The sequence below is a fragment of the Myzus persicae genome, unplaced genomic scaffold (assembly GCF_001856785.1).
Source record: "Myzus persicae strain clone G006 unplaced genomic scaffold, MPER_G0061.0, whole genome shotgun sequence".
NCBI classification, from domain to species: Eukaryota; Metazoa; Arthropoda; class Insecta; order Hemiptera; family Aphididae; genus Myzus; species Myzus persicae.
In genome coordinates this window covers 943306-967890 of record NW_019102619.1, presented here as the reverse complement: position 1 = coordinate 967890, position 24585 = coordinate 943306, and the positions used below count along the sequence as shown (strand labels likewise).

The 24585-nt window shown below is 29.8% G+C and overlaps 1 protein-coding gene across 3 annotated transcripts; it reads left to right on the top strand.

The window, feature by feature from the left end:
• Positions 1-2699: 2699 nt before the first annotated feature.
• On the top strand, positions 2700-18949 carry LOC111032685 (low-density lipoprotein receptor-related protein 1-like). Of its 3 annotated transcripts, XM_022313111.1 has the most exons (10): positions 2700-3059; positions 10286-10796; positions 13256-13386; positions 13530-13773; positions 14551-14850; positions 15490-15664; positions 17515-17639; positions 17740-17850; positions 17971-18118; positions 18791-18875. In XM_022313111.1, the coding sequence occupies exons 2-10, from the start codon at positions 10382-10384 to the stop codon at positions 18873-18875; spliced, it is 1734 nt and encodes a 577-aa protein (XP_022168803.1). In that variant the 5' UTR covers positions 2700-3059; positions 10286-10381. The 3 variants fall into 3 exon arrangements, with proteins under 3 accessions (XP_022168803.1, XP_022168805.1, XP_022168804.1); XM_022313113.1 differs by lacking the exon at positions 17971-18118 and having other exon boundaries at positions 2702-3059; positions 18791-18923; XM_022313112.1 differs by lacking the exon at positions 2700-3059 and having other exon boundaries at positions 10382-10796; positions 18791-18949.
• The last annotated feature ends 5636 nt before the right edge of the window (positions 18950-24585 follow it).

Below are 24585 nucleotides of genomic sequence, written 5' to 3'. Positions count from 1 at the left end.
TTTCGAGGACGGTGAAAGGAACGGAAAAAAAGGTAAAACGTAGTACACACGCGATTTATTACTCTGTCGTCTCCGAATCACTGCAGGTAAATAATATGCGCATGCGCACGCTCACAGAACGCCCAAATACATACACAGTCCACACACATACATGTATATATATATCATGTATGGTATAATAAACCTACCTGGTTACCTATATGACACACACGAATAGAAGTATTATTATTTATTATTTTTTATCAGTGCGTTATATTATATTATTGTTTACCGCCCTCGTTTCTAATAAACATTACATACAGGATGTCTCATATCTGAAGTCGCCTGCAGGTAACGTATAGTACTATAGTACACATATTTCAGCGTTCAGCCTCCTGCAGTGCGAACCAAATAAAACGAAGACCACTCAATTCGAATTTAATATTATTATTTATTTCGTGTAGTGAGTACTCGCGTATGTTGTCTCATTGAATTTATATAAATATATAATAATCTTATATCGATAAATACATTAGAACAGAATACCGCAGACTGCAGTCGGAAAACAATTAAATACGATTATCGTTTTTGTCAAGAGTAGCGGATTTGTGTGGTCAAAAAATCAAGCCAAGAGTTTATAGCGATGATGTAATATTGTAATATTGATACTATGTAATATTTTTTGCAATGTGAAGACTGCAGAATATATAATCCCTTAAACGGCTTAAAACATTTACCTCGCATCAGCGAAACCGTCGTGTATGCAGATGAGATGTTTTCGGTTCTTTCGATCGCACATAAGGCACAACATACCGGTTTTATATTATAATAATTAATAATAGATATCCGGAAATATATGTATAGCAGCGTTACTAAACACCCTGTATAAGTGCCTAGCTCACGTCTAGACGATCGGTAATGGGGGGTGGGTTAGGGACATCGAAGCGAAAATCCCTACGGATTGTCGTACCTGCATTATATATATATTATAGGCGGATATCATACCTGTACACAATCTTGAACCTATACATAGTATTTTATATGTACCATCACCTATGTCTGCTTAATCAGCTTATTTGGATTCGATGCCGCGCGCGAGTTTAGCACCGGTACGTACCCCCCTCCCCCACCATTCACGTCCACGTGGAGGGTCACGATCCGCCGGAGCCTAATGATCGGTTTCGGATTCTCTGCGCACCGATGAAATCGGATAGGACCGCCGCCACCGACACAGTCATTGAGTCATCCGCACGTAATTTCTTTTCTTCTTTTTTTTTAATAAGTTTTTTTTTCTTCTCTTTCGCCGTACACAAAACCGTAGTGAGCCTATACATAAATAGGTGGTGGCAGAGTGACGAGGGGGGATGAGGCTGCTGCTGCTGCTGCTGCTGCTGATGCCGCCGCCGCGTGTTGCCAGGACACAAAAGAACATCCGGTGGACACCACAGGAAATCGGGTAGCGTGTTATGACTACTATATGTGCCGAGGGCGGCGTTCGCACAGAGTCGCCACCGTTGCTGGTGGTATACGGAACGGCGCGGCGGCGTTTATTTCGTTTGTTTTGTTTGTCGAGCCATTTAACGCACACACGGACGATTTCGTGTTGAAGTTTTTTCCCCTGGTAAAGTTGCATGGTTTAATTTTAATGTATTACGCATAATATAGTATATCACGCTCGAGTACATTTTCCATTTTTTTTGCACGTGCAATGGGTAGAGGTGTAATATGGGATGACTTAAACACCAAATTTATAATAAATCGATAATTACGGTAATATTATTTAAATATATATTTTCAATCGTTGACGCAACCCAACTATTCCAACTTCAAAGTGTGAACGCGTTTTAGTGGTTCTAAAGTGTTTTATAAAGCACGAGTTTCCATGTACTGAAATACAATGAAATATTATTATATACGTGCCGACCGGTGGATTCGGCGAGATCCGCCGTGCAGGCTCTGTTCGGGAGGAAGACCTCCCTGTTCCGCTCATAACTCCTCCCTAATCGCGTGTGCCCGGTAATTGAACTGCCGTCGTGGGGTAACAGCTGATGGCGCAGGGCGTAGGTATAATAGGCAAACAAATTCTTCATAAACCCCATTAAACCGTATGTTATAGATGTAATAAATACCGTCTATACCAATAAAAAATAATTACGTCAGCTACGTTCGTTCGATTAAAGGGCACTATAAATATTAAAGAGCGATATTTTTCAAAATCTTTACCAGTTTGTTCAAAAACATTGTTTTTGGAACATCGTTGTTTCTGTATGAATGTACACTGATAACTGATTTAATAAAAAAAAAAAAAAAACCATTACCTGAAGGCTAAAGTTTTGTTTGTACTCTAGCATAGCTGAAAAAAGTACCTGGTGTGTTACATAACAGAACGCCCACGCACAATATATGTATACCTGCGTGGCTAGATACGACCAGTTTGTTTTTGTTCGTTCATCTGCTGGTCTACCGTGCGCGTGCGAACGGTGCCTAAGTCCGAACGAAAAGGTATATTGTCATCGTCGGTGACGAATGAGGGGGAAGATGTGTGTGGCCGTGGAATGATGGGGGGTTGGTAGGGGGGTACCAGGTGGTGTGCTGTATATACACAGGTGTTTTGTCGTATTTAGGAACGCATTAATAACATTCTACGAAGGAGCCAACCGCTGTGTCGTGGCAGGGGCGTGAGTGGCGGTGCGGTGGCGGCGGCGGTAGTTCCATCCGGTGCATGGCCGGTTCGGTTCAGTTGGTTATTTCACTCACGACCCACAACATCGCAACACGTCGTCGTCGACATACCTATATTATAATATACACTGTATACGCACGCCGCGCGCCGCGCGCCGACCGACCTATTGTGATTATCAATTTTTTTTTTAAATTAAAGTTTTTCCCTAAAACGAATTGCGGGAGTTTAGCTTGATATCAACTGTTCTAACGTCAGTCGTCATATTCGATCCGCACAGTGATTTTTTCTCAGTTTATAATCCATCAGTAACCATGGGAGAGGATCCACAAGCGATAATTTCGTAGTCGCAAACGCCAACTTTGGCCACACTCGCACCCAGTTGCCACCACTACGTGGGGTAAGTTATAATATATAATTTAATGTATAAATTCATAAACCATAATAGTATTATGCAATTTTACTTTGATTCGTTAGTCCGCAAAAAAAAAATTCGCAATCAGTAACAACATAAAATGGTTATAACTTATAATATTCCGATGTATTTTTTTTTTGTAAGTATATTTTTAAACATCCAGTTATCGAGTGTAATAAATTTAACTGCTTGTTAAATTACCTAAAAAATAGACTGGGTAAATTGTGTTTAGATTTATATATAACCACTAAAACGAAAATCATAAATAAAACATAGGTTATAGGTATTATTTGCATTAGGTTTAATACCAAAAATCCTATACATCTCATGAGAATATTTTTTTTGCGGGTCTAGAGTCAGATGTATAGACAGTTGGACGTATAAAAATATTATGTAAATATTTAAACACAAGCAGGTTCCGACATGTACGGTTCGCGGAATGTCTGAAACATTTTTGATTGTCCACGCTGCATTTCGAATCTATTTTTTTCCTTACCATTTTGTAATTTGAGTGTATTAATTTATTGATGCATTATATATTATACATATCGTTTGTTTAATACAATAATGTACATGAACTAAATGTTATTAAGTATTAAATTCGACATTTGACTTACTTTATCTCGCTTATAGTATAATATACTATATTCCTATATAATAATTGTTTAATTTGATAAAGTTAAATTAAAATGTGATAACTATTATCAAAATTATAGTAGGATTTTAGAAAGAAAAAGAGTTATATCTCGAATTTTATGAGAAATTAAAAGGGATAGAGGCTTGCACTGTTTATTTTTGAAATAAGCCATCAAAAAGTTAGTCTCTTAAAATTCTGGTTCCAAGTTGTCTGTACGATGTAGTGTATACCTATAAATATTTAAATGTATATTACTTAATATTGATGTATAATTATTATAATATGTTGTGCACATGACATAACATACTATTTTAAAATCCAAACTAAACCTTACCTACCTTCCTATGTAGGTATTGCTATGATTTTTCACATTAAAACTAATACTATAGGTACGTCTATAGATATCTATAAATCAGTTTGTATGAGATAAAAAATAATTAGTTGCAATCGTAATTAAGAATATAAAAATAATATCTGTAAATATGATACATAATAATATTTTAATGTTCAAAGATTACAAGGAAAGTCAACTCCTAGTTATTACTTATTTAGCCATTAGTCACAATCAAGGTACAATATACATTATACATATACGCAGAAACTAACGAATATGATACATTTACAATATACATTTTCGTATTGATTTCATAGAGTATAATATAATAACAAAAATCCATTGACTAAAATATTTTATGCGTAGGAATATATTAAAAATGTTAAGTGAAGGTGGTTTAATAATAAATATAGCAAATAGCAATACTACATCACTTTATACATAACATGGCACTTATATTATGTAAGACTTAAGGTACAATTGTTACTAACACATATGTATTTAATATAAAATTATATTAATTTTATAATATCTGCAATTATAATTTGTTAAAATTACTCATAAACCTTCATTAAAAACCCGAGTTATGTATTTCAATTGTTTCCTATAACAATTAATAAGTGGTTAACTTAATAAAAATAAATTTGGATAATTAACTACATATTTTTCCTCAGTAAATATGCATATACATAATGATATCAATCATTGTGACTAAAGTCTATGAAGTCATAATTGCTGTAGTTAAAATGTTTACTTCGTTCGTATCTAATATATACCATTTCAAAACCAATAACTTTAATTCTAATTAGTTCTAATTAATTTTTTTTTATAACTTTCATAAATAATGTTAATGATTTTGATAGGCCATCCTATCAATTATACTTATCACTAATTTCTAAGTAGGTCTTAACGTGAGTTCTGTTTTATTTATTTCTGATTTTTAAATCAAGAAAATGATTATATTATTATATAGTTTTTGTTATCCTTTTTTCGTTGCTAATGGTTACATAGTTGAATTAATGACGTCATATCTATGTTGGTAAATTTATAATTGTGATTAATATATAGGTACTAGGTAGTATTGATTATAATTTATAACTTATAACAGGTTACAACCATTGTGTATAAGCTAGCAAAAATAAAAATAAAAAAGTTATTATTTTTTAAATTATGTAGGATTGATGCCTTATTATATCATAACCATAATGATAAAAGATTTAAAAGGAGCAAATCGATTTGCCACATCAACTCCCACTGCAGATTAGAAACAATTATTTAAAAACCTAACTTGTTAAGAATTGTTATTTTTAATTACATACTATAATACTGAAATAATAATAGAGCCACTTCAAAATTTACTTAGAACGCCTTAAATGAAAACAATTTTTTTAAATAAATACGTAGTAAATGTAGGTATATAGGACATGAGTAATTAATAATATAATTATTAGTATAAACTACTGATACATCTCCGAACTTTAATATCAATTATTTAACTAGTAACTACATTATCTAACATGCCTAAACAGCGTAAACAGTTTTATTGAATTATCTTATTTTATAAAAATTTCATTATTTTTTTTTTTTTAATAAATATTCAATATTCATAATTTATGTGAGGTGACATATACTTAACTTCATTAGTGTCAAAAATTGTACAGCATATTTCTGCATACAATAGAAAAAATGAATACGTGTACATTTTTAAATCTATTAATACTTAATATTACTAACATTATTTTATTTTTGTACATTGGATTATGCATGTAGTTAATTTATTTCTATATTGTTTAAAGTATACGTAGGCAAACCTACTTATTTTTTTTAAACGAATCATATTTTTAAAAACATTATTGATACGTTTCACGGAGTCAATTGAAAATGTTCTCACTGCTCTATTGTTAGTTATACAATGATTAGTAGATAATTACATCTTCTATGTTTCATTGTCTTAAAAATAATAACATTCTAACTGTAACCGACAAACCCTAATTGTTAAGTATTTAATTATCGATTACTGTATGTAATACAATGCAATTTTATACTCATTCTTAAAAAAAAAATATGTTGGAAGTTAACATGCAAATACATTGTCTAAAAATATAAGATATAGGTATATTACATGTAACATGTATGATGTATATTAAAGTATACTATGTGAAAATGTATTAGGAAGATGAACTAAAGGAATGAACTACTAATTTTAGATATTAAAAAGTGATTAATTATTCTCAAATAGTTATACAGCTTGTTTGTACGTATAATTTGACATGTTCGTGATTAAAACAAAACTATGGACAGTAGTTTATAGCTTGCTATGGACATTTATTCATTATTAATTTTCTTTTTTTTTATTAATCTTATTAATCTAAATAATTTAAATACATTTAAGTACTGAATTTTATATTATTTAAACATAAATAGACACTTTGTATATTAATATTTGAACAGCTGTAATATTATAATTTAATAATATAATCTTATTAATTGGATACCTGATACATTTTTAAAAGTATTTACCTACCTACTTTTTTGTTTATTCCATGCTGTTTAAAATTTAGTTTCTGAGCATAAAAATACCATGACTAATAAAAAAACTAGCAATCAGACTTTATATTTATTTATATTCAACTAATATTAACTACATTTATTGACAATAGTATCATGTTAATATTTTTAATTTTATTGCCTGGTGTACTTATGCTTTTATTGTGTTATAAATTATGTAGATTCAATTAAAATATAATTTGTATTGAGATTGTTTAACAAATCCGCTTGGTACTTATTAGAAGTTTGAAATAATTTGTAATCTGCTGATTTTCAAGAAATATTATGCATAAACTATTAATATAATACAATACCTATTCTATACTTGTATCATTGGATCCCGGCTCTCAGATATTAAATTATTTGAACTCTATTGAATTTATTCACATAATTGGAGAGACCAATAAGTTTGTCATAATATAATGTTCATTTTATACAATTTTATGTAAATAGTATGTTCATACAATTATAGTAATTAAACTCAACAAACAGATTTCCATATAATAAAATGGCTAGAATTGATTACGATGATGTACAGAGTAAATATGAAGTTTGGTCCCAAGGAAAAATATTACAAACAATTATTAATAATAATGATAATAATAGTAATAATATGTATTGCGATGATATTAAATTCGTTTCTACAATTGAGTGCATGTGGTGCCTCAAACGTATACTTAAATGACATTACCGACAAAGTAGGAAGTTAACAGTTATTATTGTCAGTCTCTAACGATTCATGACTTATGATCCCAGGTATGGCGTGTGAAATCTAAAGAACAATGGTTGAAGGATCTTGACCTACCTGGAAGTTAGAGACCATCTTTACAATTTTTTTTGCACTGATTTATTTTGTAAAAGGAACAAAAAAATTGCTACCTTTTTTCACATTTCAAAATACAATTCCGGAAATTCTTAAAAAGAATTGATGCAATATTATTTTATTTTGCAAGGAGCCATTATATTATATTATATTTGTATTGTATAATATAGATACGTGTTTATTTTTACTTCAAATGTGACAATAAGCTATTCAATTTAAAATAAATGTTTATTTTTTTAGAATCAAACCAAATACTTATAAAAGATTTAAAGAAATACAAAAGCATTTTGAGTTTGTCGTTTAAAAAGAATGATTTTTATTTTTCTCGTGGTATTGAACATCTTGAAAGAGAATCATTTATTGGGTCCTTGTAACCTTTTTTTGCCAAAATGATCCAAAGTATTTCCGCAATTTCTTCACGGGAAGTTCTTTTAAATAACAATTTATTTACATTGTACATTATTATGATAAATACTGATTATTTTTAAGTGTTATAAATCCCTATTATATTCTAATTGTTAGGTTTTTAAATTCTACAGCATCAAATTCAATTAAATATTTATGTAAAAAAATAATAATTCAATAAATAGAAATAACTTGGTGTACAAAGTATATGTATATTATGTATTATAATGTAATCAAAACTCCTATGATAAAAATGATCCTGTTTTTTGTACGATTAAATGGTCAATTTTTACATGCATCGTATTAATTTTATCGCATTCAAACATAATACGTATTATATAGGTATGCATAATATATGCTGGTCGCTAATTTCATAGTTATTTTCAAAGTAGTTATAATGACTAGATTAATTTTTGGGCTGTATAATTATGTGGTGCCGTTAATTAATTTTCTAGGATTGAAATCACAAAATAAGTAATAGTTTCATTATTTCGATTCGTTGAAACTGGTGTAATTTATCCAAGATATATAGCTGGATAAGTATAATGGGATATATTATGTGATGTTTAAAATTGTTATTAAAAAAATCTAGGTATATTTTTCTATAATTTATATACGTATGAATGAAACCACATACTTTGAACTCAACATATTAGTACTTAATATTATATAACTGCATAATATACTCAATATTAAATTTGAAATTAATAACGTTATTACAGTATTAATAAACTATTGGTCATCTTTAAGAACGTTCGAATATTATGTGTAATTATATTATCTCCAGATTTTCTATTTTTATAATAAATTAATGAATAGTAAATACATTTATTCTGTTTAATTGTAATTTATTATATTTGTTATACTTCTTAAAGGTCCCGCGATTTTACTCAAAAATAATAATTAATTGGTATCCTGCATAATATAATAATGAATGGTAATAAAACAACGACAATAAATCAATGAACTTTTACTGTTTTAATGCTTATGAAATAGACTTTCTCACGAACGTCATCATTAGTCATTCGTTATTTTATTTCCCGCAGACGCCTGAAGATGTTTTTTCGGTCCGTGGCGAAGACGTTCGAGGTACATTGGTCACTACCTACCTATAAACCTATACGTCTGCCGAGAAATTTTATTCGTACAATTTTTTATATGTCATTAAAAATACAAGGGATAGTCAGTTGTCCACGTTAAATAACCGGCCGATTAAACGTTTAAACGGCCCCGGCACTTAATAAAACATCTCTGTTTTTTCTTCAGATTCTTTTTATTTAATTTGCGGACTCACTCACGGTTAAGAGTTAAAACGTGTTCGGCGCTTAATGAATATCCTAAACAACAATTTAAATAAATAAATAAAAAAAATAATAAAAAACAACAACAGCTATGAACCGTACAATATATATATTCCATATATACGTATTATTGTACATGGGTATATATATTGACTCGTAAATGTGTTATTTATGCAAATCGAGCGACGTCTCTTGGACATTGCCCATGAACACGCCATAAGACCGGCATTATGATGGTGCGGTCGTGGGCATATAATATATATATATATTTATATAGAAGGTATATTATAATGTATATATTATTGTGATGTTTTCGTTCAGACGATCACACACCCACGTGAAAAATTCCATATTTACTCGCAGTCATTATTCTGGTCGACACATGTACTTTACGACTATATGGCTGGGCAACGATTTAATGACCCATTGAAATGAAAAATAATAAACTCGACAATAGGATTTTTGACGTTTCATTCATGTACCTACAATATAGTCGATCACAATGCGAGTGTGATGTCCGCGGTTATCGGAACGAAAATTTCCACCGGAGGCGCCGCGTTACCGTTTTAATGCACGCGAGACGATGGTTTTCCATTTTCCCCTTGGTAGTGTTCTATATTATATATATGTATATTGTATATATATATAAATAGGGGAATATATATTATAACTATTATTATTTGTGTTATTATGTCGTCTATAGGCGCGTGTGCGTATAAAATGAGAGTCGCTGAACCCGATAGAACCGAACGCGTATAAAAATATAGTGAATAACATATTAAGAGTTGTAAACGTCACGTGTGACTATATTATAATAGATTGATTGTGATATTATTATGTTGTACACCTACAAGCACTGTTGAACAAAAAAAGGTAGTGGGGCTATGTTTGAAATCTGAAATCTCCTCCCCATAGATAGATACTGTTTTAAAAGATGCATTTCTCGTTTATTAGTTAATTTACAAAAAGGTGTAATACTTCATATTTTGGTCTCATAATTGTACTTATAATGTCCAATGCGATCTCAACCCTCCACCCCAGCCCATAATTTATTTTCTATGTTTGACCATCTGTACATAGGTACAGAGTTCGTCCTATCTTTATACCAATATATAAATGTTACGGTTAACAATAATCTAAAATCTGTGCTCGTCACTGTTTCAGGCGATCGCGGTCCGGTACGCAGGTGTGTCCTTCGAGTGGACTACTACGCGAGGCGCGACGGCGGGACGTGATCACCACCGTCGAAAAAACAACGTAATGGAAAACCCGGCTTACAACCCGGAGGAGGGCCAGCGGATGGCCAACGAGTGTTTGGCCGCGAGGTTATTGTCCGGTAAGGACAACACGGGCGGCCGTGGCGGGCCCGGCACCGCGGTGTCCACGATCTACGACCCACGCGCTTACGGAACGACCGCCGCCGCCGCAGCCACCAACGCCGCCGCGGTAGTGACGATGCCCACGCCAGCCGCATTCCAACCGACGACCCGGCAACAGCCCGGCAAGCGGTGTACCTGCTGGCAGCCGCCCTCGGACATACCGCATTTGCATAAGTGCAATTCGCCGCCCAGGACCATGTGCCACACCAACATGTTCGTCCTTTACACGTTTCTGTTCTTCACGGCGCTCATATGCCTGACCACCAGCGTGCTGTTGTACATCACTAGAATACAAGGTACCTATAAATAGAAAATAATGAACGCCAACGAGCTAGTGTACGCATATGTTATTATTATGTGATGATGATATTGTATCATAAAAGAGTCCGTTAAATGAATTATTAAGTATAGTAACTTTGATCGTAGGCACATACGTTTTCGAAAATCCTTTTGAAGTCCATGTTTGGGTCATCAGCGATCATCTGGACATTCGTTCATAGTTAAGTAATCAAATTGTTGTGATTCGCGAGCTGCAGATCATTTTAAAGCACTGCAGTTAAATAACTGTACAAGTCCTAAATTATATTATAATAATAACAGTCATTATATCGATAATACTTTTAAAGGCAAGTCTCATAATAAAAGATGTGAACGCCCATGCGGTGGTTACGCACAAAAAAGGTAGAACTCTTGGCTCTTAGGTTGTACAATGAATATGTAAACATAAAAGCAATTATTATTTAAAGTCCATCATAATATTACAAAAGTAAACTATCAAACATTTTAAACACATTTATGATTTATAGACATAGTAAATGTATTAATCCATAAGCTACATATTTTATAATATTATAATATAACAATGATGGTGATAATGAAAATAGGAATTTATGTATTTTATACGTGAGGTATAAATGTATAATACTTTACCATTGAAAAATTTAAAACGACTCTCTTGTAAAATTCTGACGTGTACCGCGTACAATACAATAAGGACGTGTGCGTGACGTACAAACGTGGGGCGTGCTATTTATAAAATATAGTAAATTACGAGTTCCATGTGTGTAGGGTGGAGCAGCTGAGTCTGGAGCTGCAGCGTTCATGGGTTATAAAATTGTGTGTAATTGCCGGGGTTCAGATTTCAAACCAAATCCAAAGCATTATTACTAAAAAAAGTAGATACCGTTCTGATATACAGTAGGTTACAAGAAAGTCACTGCAGGATGGTGTTAACTTTGAATTCAATGATGTCATCTATATTTAAACGTCAATAATCGCATTGTATGTTATTCATACCTATTTATATTTTATAAACAGTTTCAGACGCTATTAGCTATTGATTCTACATACTCGCAGACCTTAGCTATCAGTTAATTTTCCTTATTTCTCTTTCAGAATCAAACGATATTTTTGCCCCTATTTTTCAACCATGAAAAGTGAACTCAATTTTAAAATTTGAGTGACAAAGCATTTATTCATAAAGTACAAAACAAATAAAAACGAACTAGGATTGTGATTAGGACCTGATAGATTCCCTAGAAAATTAAAATGATTATACAGATAATCCAATATAATGAATATACGATATCATATTATAGTAATGCCTACCACGTTTAATTTCAAAAGGCTTAATCAACACAAATATGCATATTTTGATTCTGTGAAATCCCCGAATTATGGAGAGGGGAAGTGATGTTGTCCACTCCCTCCCATGACCACCCGTATGGCGCCCCATATTTAGGAACATAATATAAATTATATAATATATACGTTTGCCCACAACGCAGTATACCTACCTATATATTATGCGAGTATTACTATATTATTATTATTGTGTACATCAAACGAAGACATGAACGCGCGATCCGCTACAATATGCCATATAATAATAAATACGTATATAATTCGATTTAGACAACACAATGGGTAGAACTCACATAATGCACCACGCATCGTACTATAGACGTACCTACAACCTACCTATAGATCAATCAGATTACGTACCGAGATCGATTGATACCGAAATATCGATAGTGCGCATATAATACATTTTGTGTAGGATGCGCGTGTGTTGTGTATTATATTCATTATTTCATTATATACATACGTATAAATAAGTATTGACTGAATAGTGAATAGGAACTGATGAATAATATAATGCGCAATGCCGATTTAGACCGCCGTGTTTCAATTGAAAAATAACGCTATTGATGAAAACAAATTACCCGTAAAAACTAGGTTCTCCGGACACCGGGTGTTTTTATATTTTTTAAACCACTCACGAAATATACGATATTGCAGGTTCTGTATATAGAGGTATACTATACATTATTCTTAATATAATACAAGCATCTTTTAATTCATCGCCCGAGGGCGATCGTATAAAGATATTAATTTTCAACAAGCACGTACGCGCGCCTGACCAAAAACCAATAGTAATATAATCGTATGTTTTATGTGTATAGGCATACTATGTATATACTTCGTCGTCCATCGATATTAATAATTAATAGGGAGATCATCATCGTACCATGAGTTTTTCTAAACCTATTTATTTGTCTCATCGTAAACCGTCCGTCGCTGTTGATTACAATTTAAAAAAAATAATTATCATATTTTATAACTCACCCGGGTTAGTATAGAAATAAATAATTTATTATGAAGTAGCATTTTTCCTCTGTATAAATAAACAAGAAAATCTTGTGTTCAAAGAAAGCTAATAGTACTTTATGAAATATTTTTATTTTTTTTGCAGTTCCACACAAAGAGAAATATCCATTAGTGGTAGAAGGAGAATTTCAAATCACAAATATTCCTTACACGATAGGCTTTGTGGATAGAAACTCTACCGAATTTTTAGCTCTGAGTGCCAATATTACGACGCAGGTAACTATAAAATATTACCTCCATATTATAGTAGTAATAACTAGTATACATAGTACCTACACATAGGTACCATTGTATTTCATCCTATTATTGTTCGTATATGTAAGTAGATTGGAAAATGTAACCAACTGTTTTTATTATAGTTGGATGACACGTTCAGAAATAGTGAACTATCGCCGTGGTATGATGGCTGTGAGGTGATCGATCTAAGTCCCGGTCAAGCAAAAGGCGTTCAAATACAGTGCGAAATCAAGTTTTCTCAAGAACCCGAGTCTGCGATCGGCATTGGGCAGATTGGCATTGCTTTCCTCAAAACTCTTCGCATACAGCACGGACATACTTGGTTAGGCAACTACAGCGTGAACGTTCAATCCATTGGATTCCAAAGTAAATAAATACTTTCTTATAAATTGACAAATTGCACAATATGAAATTGCTAAAAAAAATTTAAGTAAAATGGTTGGAAGTTGCTACAAAATAAAAAAATAACGCTATGGGTACCCACCTGCTCTTATGTAAATTTAGGATGCTAGGTAATATTTAATTAATTTTTTCGGTTAGCCAAATAAAATCAGTTGGTGGTCCCTGTTAAAAAGTTAGTATAGCTGTTAAATCTGCTTATGTCCACAAAAATGTGGATACCAATTTTTAGAAACATGTATAGGTCACAGTTTTATTACAACACGAGAAGTGACACGCTGTTCGGTGAATTGATTTTATCTTTTATAGATAATAATACCTGACTATTGATATCGATACCTATTGATAATGTGATAACACATGAATCGTGCATGTGGAAATTACGTCATATCAGTATTATGTTAGAATATATTTACATTTTGCAGTTTAACATTTGGTATGAAACTTATTTATTTTATTTGTCAGAAGCTGTAAATACTTGGAAAAATTATAGCAAAATGTACTCTATTTACAAAGAACAATATAATAGTATCACTCTTAAACGCTGGATTTTTACCTTGGGAAAAAAATCAATACAACATACCTACATGGTTATATATAGCTCCAAAAAAATATATAGTGCACTATACCTACTGTACTAACCGTTCTTCAATAAATAGCGTGGCACTTCCAACTATACTTAATACAATCAATAACCATCTACAATATTATTATAAAACTATAACTTTGTACTCTACGAAATAGTGAGTGGCGAGTTGGGCGTGTGGACTGATTGGTCAGAATGGAGCGGTTGTGAAGATCCCGGAGACTATGTTGCGACCAGAACTAGGAAATGTTTGACTCGGGACACGCGAGAACCGACAAGCGTGGACCGGTGTCTGCTCATACCAGGCAACAAGAGTGATCTGGACCTGATGCCCTGTCGGATATATCTGTCACAAAACTCGGACCTCGATGAATATTTCACAGTCCCTCCACCGATTTCGACATCAACCAGCAAGGAAGTAATCGAACAGGCGCCGACAAATAAAGTCACCGAGAATGGTAACTATAAAAATATCAAGTCACTTTCCAAGCAGAGAACGACACTACGCGTATTTAGATATATTAGAAATTGGAATTGATTTAAATTATATAATATAGATAGGTTCAACGGCTTTATATTACCTATACTCATTTGCGTGCCGTAGATACCTATATATCGATTAATATATTTGTATTTCATCGAATTCATCACTAGATAACATATTATAAAACTGGGTAATAACGTAATAATAGGGCGGGTCTCGTCTGCTTCGACATTTTTAAATTTCAAGTATTATAAAAAATACTATTATATTTTATTCACCCATCATAATCAAAAAAGTTTTAAAAAACGTTGAATATCAACAATAATAATAATTTATACAACCACAATAATTGTATTTATTTAAATTTAAAATCTCATCTGTTCAGGCTTTAGGCTATTTCTCGTATAATATCTATTTTGATTAAATTTTAAAAAGAATGTAAATATATTTTGATTCGGCATTGGCCATACTATAACATTAATGAAAATGTATATAGTAAATTACAATAATAATTTTATATGAATAAAATTATTTGGTACTTACAATTTCATTCTGAAAAACATTGGTGCTATACTATAAGGCTATAACTGATTAAATTTATCAACTATTTCAGTTGAAGATAATTGGATTTGTGACGAATGCAAAGAAGACGAAGTCTGTTTGGCCGATCGTGATGAAGGGATTCTGCAATGTTTACCAAGTTTGGATATAAAGGATTTAACTGGATGTGGTGGACGATGTGGTATAAACACCCAGTACTGTCAAAATATTCATAGAAATGCGTATACGTAAGTCATCATTATTTTACAATTATAATTATATATGTTGAGACCATCGAGTAGTACCTACACAATATACATGATGAGACTAAAAGACGAAATATTTTTTAAATTTCGACATTCCTTTGAAATTCCACTAAAATTGGCCATTCAGTAGTTACTACTTAATTACTGTTATTAAGTTAAATTAATTGGAATATAAAATACCATATTAAACTGGTTTGGAGTACGCTGTACGAGACTGAATTCGTTCAAATTCATATAGTAATCGTTTTTTCAAACAGGTTTTTCAAATTTAAAAGAATATAAAAGTTCTTATTTTGATATTTTTACGAAATATCAAACAATAGTTTGTACGTTTTCTTAAAATTAATTTTTAAATTATTCTTAAAACAATCATAAATAATTATTTTTATTATTAGCTTTCACCTTAATAAGTATGTATTATTAAAGTCTATAACTCAACATTTAAAATTGTTCATATAGACATTAAATAAAGCATCATTTAATAAGGCGATCAAATAACAATGTGATATTTGCATATAATAACAATTATTATAATTAATATAACTATATAGACAATTATAATATTGTATCTATTATAGAAATGGAAATAATTCGTTCTTTAGTTAATGGTAGAAACAATTAAAACTGATGTAAAGAGAAAGATACGAAGATTAATAGTAACTAAAACGTCGACAAGGAAATGTTTATAAGATTTTGTTATTTTTTCGAAAAACTTTACTAACGGCAGAGAAAGGAGTGATGCTTCTAATATTTAGTTGCAATCTTTTAATGCATACACAATATGCGTGTACTTATAGATATTAGATTCTATGTTCCTTTATGTTTCCCAAGTCATATATGAAACCAATTTTCTTCTTATTTTACTTGTACACTTCATTAATTTGTGTCTACAATTCTAAAAATGTCTTACCGCTTTTCTATAATTTTCGCTGGTTCGGTGTTAAAATTATTTAAATATATTATTTGTCATCTTATCATCAACCGAAGGAGCAGAGATCATATCTAAACTACCTTTTGTATGATAATGTAGGTTTTAAATGCAATCTAATCTTGTGATACAATATTCTGAACATATCAACATATTATTAAATATGATTATATTACATTGTGAAAAACATATTCAAAGCTTTATAGCTATCTTCGTCATGTCTGGTTTCATATAATACGTCTACTTCAATTTGAATACGTATTTGATTTAAGATTCTATTTTCAAACAATGTCCGCTTGATCTTTCCCTACAACCCACCCATACATTATTTATTTCTGTACACAATATCCGTTTTAAACCCACATATCTCGTTTCACTACAGATCCCGTAATTACCTTAACATATATTATATTATACACCCACATTGCCATTTACTGATAAAAAACAACATTTTATCGTAAATAAATAATTGTTTTGATTTATGAAATTAAGATTTTGACACATTAACGTATTAACGTAATTGGTTAATAAATGAGAGTGACATCAAATTTCTTATAATTTGGTACGTTGTACTTACCTAAAAATAATGACAATTTTTAATTATGATTCAAATTCATATCTCTTTTTTTATGTTGTATTTATCATGGCTATATAGTAACTATTATATACTTGGTATTTATAAAATTGATAATTCGATTTAAAGCACTATGTATATTTGCATGGTTAATCTGACCAGGCTCAACTATATGGTACGGGTAATAAGCCAGGAAAACTAAATTATTAATGTGTAAATATAATTATATATAGCTCGCCTCTCAATGAATTTGAAATAATTATCAAATAACAGTAAATTAATAAAATAAATAAAATATAAAGTATAATTTGATTACTGTTTTTATTTTAGTTGTGTGGATACTTCGCCCTGCTCTAAAAACGAGTTTGAGTGTGGAAACCGCATGTGCGTATCGGATAAGGGGAAGTGTAATGGTATTTACGATTGTTTAGACCAGACAGACGAAAAAGATTGTCGTAAGTATTGCTCCCCACATGAATATTTATTAAAATATTATATCATAAGATTAATGTACACAAAAAGAAACGTAATACATTTACACGTTTTCGATTTTAGCATGTGATCTCGAGACACACTTCCGATGTGGCATTCAATGTTTGTTAAAGACGAAAATGTGCGACGGAGTGTCGGACTGTTGGAATGGCCACGACGAGCTTAATTGTACCCGTAAGTATATACTTTCGCAACTTTTGTTTGTGACAAACTAATTTAGTGATAATAATAAATAATATTATTCAGATAAATAATACATTATAATATTATAATACTCGCACAAAAAAAATTTAGATTGCGAAGATGGTAAATTTGCTTGTAATTCAAACGATGAGTGTGTGAGCTACGATCATTTTTGCGATGCATACGCAGACTGTACAGACAAGTCTGACGAACCGTTAGGATGTGAAGGGCCCTGCAGGAGTAATGAGAAAGTTTGCAGGTAGATATTGCATCGAACGAATATGCTCCTTCACACGAATGTCATCGATTGTCTTGAGCACCATATATCTTTTAGAATTTTCGGGCGAACTCAGCTGTTTTATACTTAGCATTATAATGAAACATAACACTTGTTGCGAATGAAAATCAAGTTCTTCAACCCGCTATTGATTTATATTATCAAAATGTTTGGCTTTTAATGGTAGTTTTGAAATGCGAGATCACAATAAAACCTAAATGCAGAGATTATTTCTTAAAAGATTCACGAAATAGTCATAATAATTCGATATATTTTGTACTACAATAATAATTGCATTAGGTATTTATTTAGGTACAAATTATTATTATAATTATCGAATCCCACTATAACACCTTGCACAATTCACACGCATGTCTGTAGAGCGTGGCTTATCCATTAATACCTATTACTGTACTATTATGTAGAAAATAGAATGTGACTTATATTTTAACATAATATATATATTTTTAATATAACGTGTGTTTGAACTTACAAAATAATTATGAATGTTTTTTACATGAGTTATTAACAATTTTAAAAATCATAATTCATATTAATTTTAGAAATGAAGTGTTTTGAATATTACATTGTACAAAATGAATATAATATTATATCATAAACAAATTATGTATTTACATATACATTTTTTTTCAGAAATGGCCGGTGTGTAAAAAACCTTATGCTTTGTGATGAAATAGAAGACTGTGGAAATGAATTTAACAATAAAACTAATTGTTAATTTGTAAAATTTTAAAAAAATATGTAAATTGAAACATTTATTTAAGTACCTATATATTTTGTATTTGTTGTATGTTGTAAATTGCTTAGTATTTATTAATAAAATATAATATTTAAACATAAAATCGGTGCAATTTTATAATTAATAGAAGTATTTTGTGTGAAAAGTAGAATTTATAGAATGTAATGTGTAACACGTCCAATAGGTTAAAATAACAAAAATATCATAATTATTAGGTAATTCATAATCAATTGGATACCTAGGTACATAACAATGTATCCTAATTATATATGTTATTAATCAATACATAATACAAAATTATAATACCATTTACACTTTCTTAAAATGTCCAAAACTTAATTTAGTGTTGTATGGTATGCACTTATGATGTCTGATAAAATAATATGAATTCAATAATAATGTATATAAATTAAAAAACACAGTATACTGAAGAGTACAGTATACTGATGTGTAACATAAGTACATATTATGATATATCCATAGGTAAACCGTGCATTTACACCCCCTGTGTAAAGTATAAGCCCTTGTTCACCAAATAAACCTAATCATACCTAATTACTAAATACTAATTATTTATTATAATATATTGTAAATGTCTTGAGCCAGTATAATATGTCGGGATGGCTAAATGTATTGAATTTTAAAGAAATAGCTACTATTCAAATAATAATAATAATAATAATAAGAAAGAGAAGGATGGTTTCAGTTTAGCTTTTCTATACTTTATCATACAATTTTATAGAATCCATCTGAAAACAATATTTTTTAGGGGTTTGATATCGTCAATTTTAATAACAATTTAGGAATATTAAAATATTTTAGTGTATGTATATTGTATCTAAATCCTATTTCAATTTACAATACATCACATGTCTGAACTATTATTCGTTGTTACTAATTATAAAATAATATCAAAAAAAAATAACGGTTAACTTCTCATTCTCTAGGATTTAATACATATTACTATATTAGTATTTTATAGTATTGAAAATATTTTGGATCTTTTTGTGGTATTTTTAAACTTTTAAAATTGTTTTTTTTTCGTTATTTTTACAATTTATGTACGATACATTTTTGTTTTTAATTAAAAAAACTAGACAATTTAATACAAAATCCTCATTATGCACATTTTCATCCACATGTTTTTTTTTTTATAAGCGTTTCAAGTTAACATTTTTTAAAATCATGAAAATAGATTAGGTACCAGTATCGTTTTTAAATTCAAACAGATAATTTTTCGAATACCTATCACACTACCATCAACATTAATTTTTGAAGACACGATTTTTCGAAGTCATGTGTGTACTTTTTAACAGAATAATATGTATTTCGAACACATGGCCATCGAATACCAACTTGATACTGGACACCTAATTATGGTTACTATAAAGCACGTAACTATTAAAATAATTAAAATAACTAAAAAAAAAATCGGGGAAGTCGCTCAACTGTGTAGTAGGTTTTGGATAATATACCTTTTCATTGGGTAGGTCAGTAGGCCACTGTAATAGATGTGTCAAATTTAAATTCAATGATAAATACGTATCATTACATACTAAATCTCTTACTTATATCTACAAAAACGGTAGGAACCTTTTAAGTTTTTTTGTTACGGACAATTATAAATCTATATCAGTACGTGGCAACTGCGTGACTGTAAGGGATTCAGTCATGGACAATTAGACAAATAATATAATAGTCTAAGAATAATACAAAATATGTGAGGCTGGACATTTCCGGCAAATTTATTAAAGAAATTATAACTTAGCATTGTCATGCAATAGCCTTATATTGTTTATCTCTCTCGCACACACGTTGGCTTCAATAAATTACACGTAAGACACCAGCCATTCGTGGTCTATTCTGTTATATCTATGGGTTTATATCCATCCTTAGAAATCGGTAGAATTGTTGACGTTAATCTCATATAAATATATTATATACAAATAAAGAATAAAAATGCTGTATTAAATATGCCGATACAATGTATGCTTAATACTGGGCGCAATAGATTTCGTTAATTGACTGATATATAGTCTTATAGTAATTGTTTGACTATTGCATGTATAAATAAAAACAATAATAGAAGTTTTGTAACTTGAAATATTTTTATTCTAAGAAAAAAATTAGCATTCAATATTATACATTACAAGTATTTCATTTTTTTTTTTTTTGTTGCCAGTATTATATTATAATGTATAATATTAAATGTGTTCAAAATAATACAAGCTACTAAGCTAGATTCAACTTGTTATCGGAAATCACCCTCAAAGTTGATGATTGAATCATTTTTACTACTCCAAAAAGTGGTGAGTAGTGACGAATACGATAAAAAAAACATAATTATATTAACCCAATCATTCACTTCGAATTTAAAATAATCGTACTTACTTTTTGATTTGAACATTCAGTCTTTTGGCTGCAATCTATATGAAATTGACGACTTTTTCACTCCTGAGTAGATTATATGTTACTAGTTCATATGGTGACATGATTCGTTATTTATAACGATAAATATATCGTTAATTATTATAGTTTATTATAACGATTATATATTTACAATTTATAATGTTGAATTAAACACTTTTGATTAATAATATTTGGTTATTATTAGTAATAATAATACAATTGATTTAAAATAAAGAAAACTAAGTTAATAATTACATTTAATTTTTAGTAAGAACTAACTCAATAATAATTCACAATATTACACAAAGACGGTGTAATGAATAGGCAATTTCAATACATCAGTTAAAGAATATTCCTATATAATTGCCGTCGAGTGCATGCCGGCGCTACAACTATAGTTTTTGGTATATTTTGTACATTGTACTGATTGCTAGTATTATAATTGAATTAATTTTTATGAATAGTAGAATAATAATATTCAGATATTTATTTATTTTATATCTTTTAATATTATGATAATATGATATAAATCAGTGGTGTGGGATGCCCATGCGCATAAACAGTAAAACTCTGTAAGAGTAAGTTATATTAAGTGTTGTACAAACATAACCAAACTTTAAACAAATATTAAACACTCTATTTATTTAGATATTAGTTTTTTTTATAAATTCATAACCTTTTCAACAGTTTATTTCTTTAACTAGGGGTTTGCAGTTTTAGGTGTTAGAATAGACTAAATCTGTACACGAAAATCTAAAATATGCAAAAATATTTATTAAATAATATGCAACCTTTTTCTCTCAAATTCCCTGAAAAATATATAAATGTATAAATAATTATTATTTTTAACATTATCATATTATTAGTACCTATATTTTGAATAGATTAGAACTTACTTTATAAATACAAATGTCTAGCTTGGTCTGCTCGAGATATATTTAATCATAAAAATTGATTATATAAATCGACTGCATATATAACAAATTATTTTTATATGCTACCTGGCTGCAGCTTCTGAGTCAACAAGTTCTAGTACCTACTTAATAACTACATACACATAAAAGTATAAAACCCCATATAATATTATTCACATATTATATAATTATTAAAATAATTTTTATTAGAATAGTATTATTGATAATAACAAAAAGAACAATGTTGGATTCAACAGGATCTTTTTTTATATACATTTTACTTTTTTTTATTGTGTACTACAAATTATTCGTATTTATACAAATTAAAGTATACTAATTAGTAATTTACAGTAAAAAAACTGTACAAAACCACAAGAAAGCCAAAATTACTGCTGAAAAAAGTAGGCTTGGTGAATTATCCATTATTGGTACCTATCCGTCACATCAAAACGCCTTGTACAGATTTTCATAAAAGAAAGTAAGCTCGGTAAATAGGTATTAATGTATTATAATAATATAATATAATATTATATTTTATTTACTATAGTAAAATTTTAAGAAGATATTATTTGGTGTTTCAGTAACACTATAAATTACAATATTTTGTATACTAGTACATAATTATTACTGTAAATTATAATATAGGATTAAAAATCCTTTGAAGAGGGGATCAAATATAATGACATGCGTTATATACTAGTATACTCGTATGTAACGAATTAGAAATTAATAACCTATTTATAAAATTATCTAATGATAATTTTAATGTTTATAATTGTTTGTTTGATAGGAGGCTAAACATTAATTTTTTTTATATGCCTATCGTATGAAAAAAATATTAAGAACCTTTTTTGTTTCAATAATTGATACAATTTTGTGATTTGGAATATTAAAAAATAATTAACCAATTGCAGCCTAATTTAAAACTGGAAACATAACAGATATAAATATTATTATACTTGTATTTTACTCGTCGATTTCTATCATATTTGTATTCATTTAATGAAACCCTCAGCATCAAGAGTGTGATATTATGATTTACAAAATGTAGTGACATTTATATAAGTTACGTGTTAAATTATAAGCAACACAATCAATGATATAGTTAGTTTATAGTTTATATACACAACTCAGCTTTTTAATATTTTCATTACAATAAAGTATAAAATGAAATGCATGTATTTTGAAAAATCCTGATTGCAGTGAGCATAATTTGTGTAATCTGAGGGGGATGGGATTAGGATGGCAAGAGGGTAGTTGCTTCTTGCCATTTTTATTATGAGAGCAAACAATTTTTTTTTGATTTTTAAATCATCGAATTTTACAACAATATTATTTTATAGCATCCATTATTTTAAGCTTGAATATTATGTATGTTGTATTATTATGTTGTCGTTAAAATATTTACATTAATAAGTATAGGCACAAAAGTATTGCTCATTATACATTATGGATAGTAGGTTATAAATAATATATTAACTTGGTATATTTTCACTACCTAATTTTCCAATCCCACAAAACTTCAAGGTCTTCTATTACATATATTTTGTACATGCATAGATTTATTATTGGTCAATTATTTGACGGGTATAGAATGGTGTTATCTCCTTCCCCACCATATTTTCTATTTAGTACTACATATTTAATAGTTAACAATCTGCAGTTAGTATAGACTATAGTGGCGTTGGAGACAACTACGCCATTAAAATACTATTAAGATAATACTTTACTACCTACTATACAATATAGATTTTATTATACACGTACACTGTATAGAAGTCCAATTATTCCGATAACAACTGATTTATGACGCATTGGAGACGTTTTTTTAAATTGTACGAAATTTCATCAGAAATCTATTTATTTTTTTACAGCCATAATACATATTATGTCTTAAAAGAATAAACCTAATTTTAATGCGTGTGTTCCAATTAATAGCCAATAGGTATAATAATATTGTTCTTTTATTAGGTAGTTCTATTGCATTCCGTAAACATTATTTTCCTTTTTTTGATTACAAATCGTAATAACGAAGTCATTTTGTAACTAAGTTATTAAATTATGATAACTTCATGTTGTGTAGAAACATACAAAATCAATCAAATTCAAGTTTTACAGAGAATTTGAGTACTTAAAACATTTCCACTTCATAGTCAGATATGAAACTAGGCACTATAGGTACCTACGATGATGATAAGTAATACCATGTCAATTGTCAATATATAGATCCAATAATATAGCTATAATATAATAGCTATATTACATAATATACATTTTAAATTTTGATACACATATCTATAATATGTAATATGTATGTATTTTGATATTTATTAAAGCATCAAATATTTCGGCGGAGACTTGTTTGC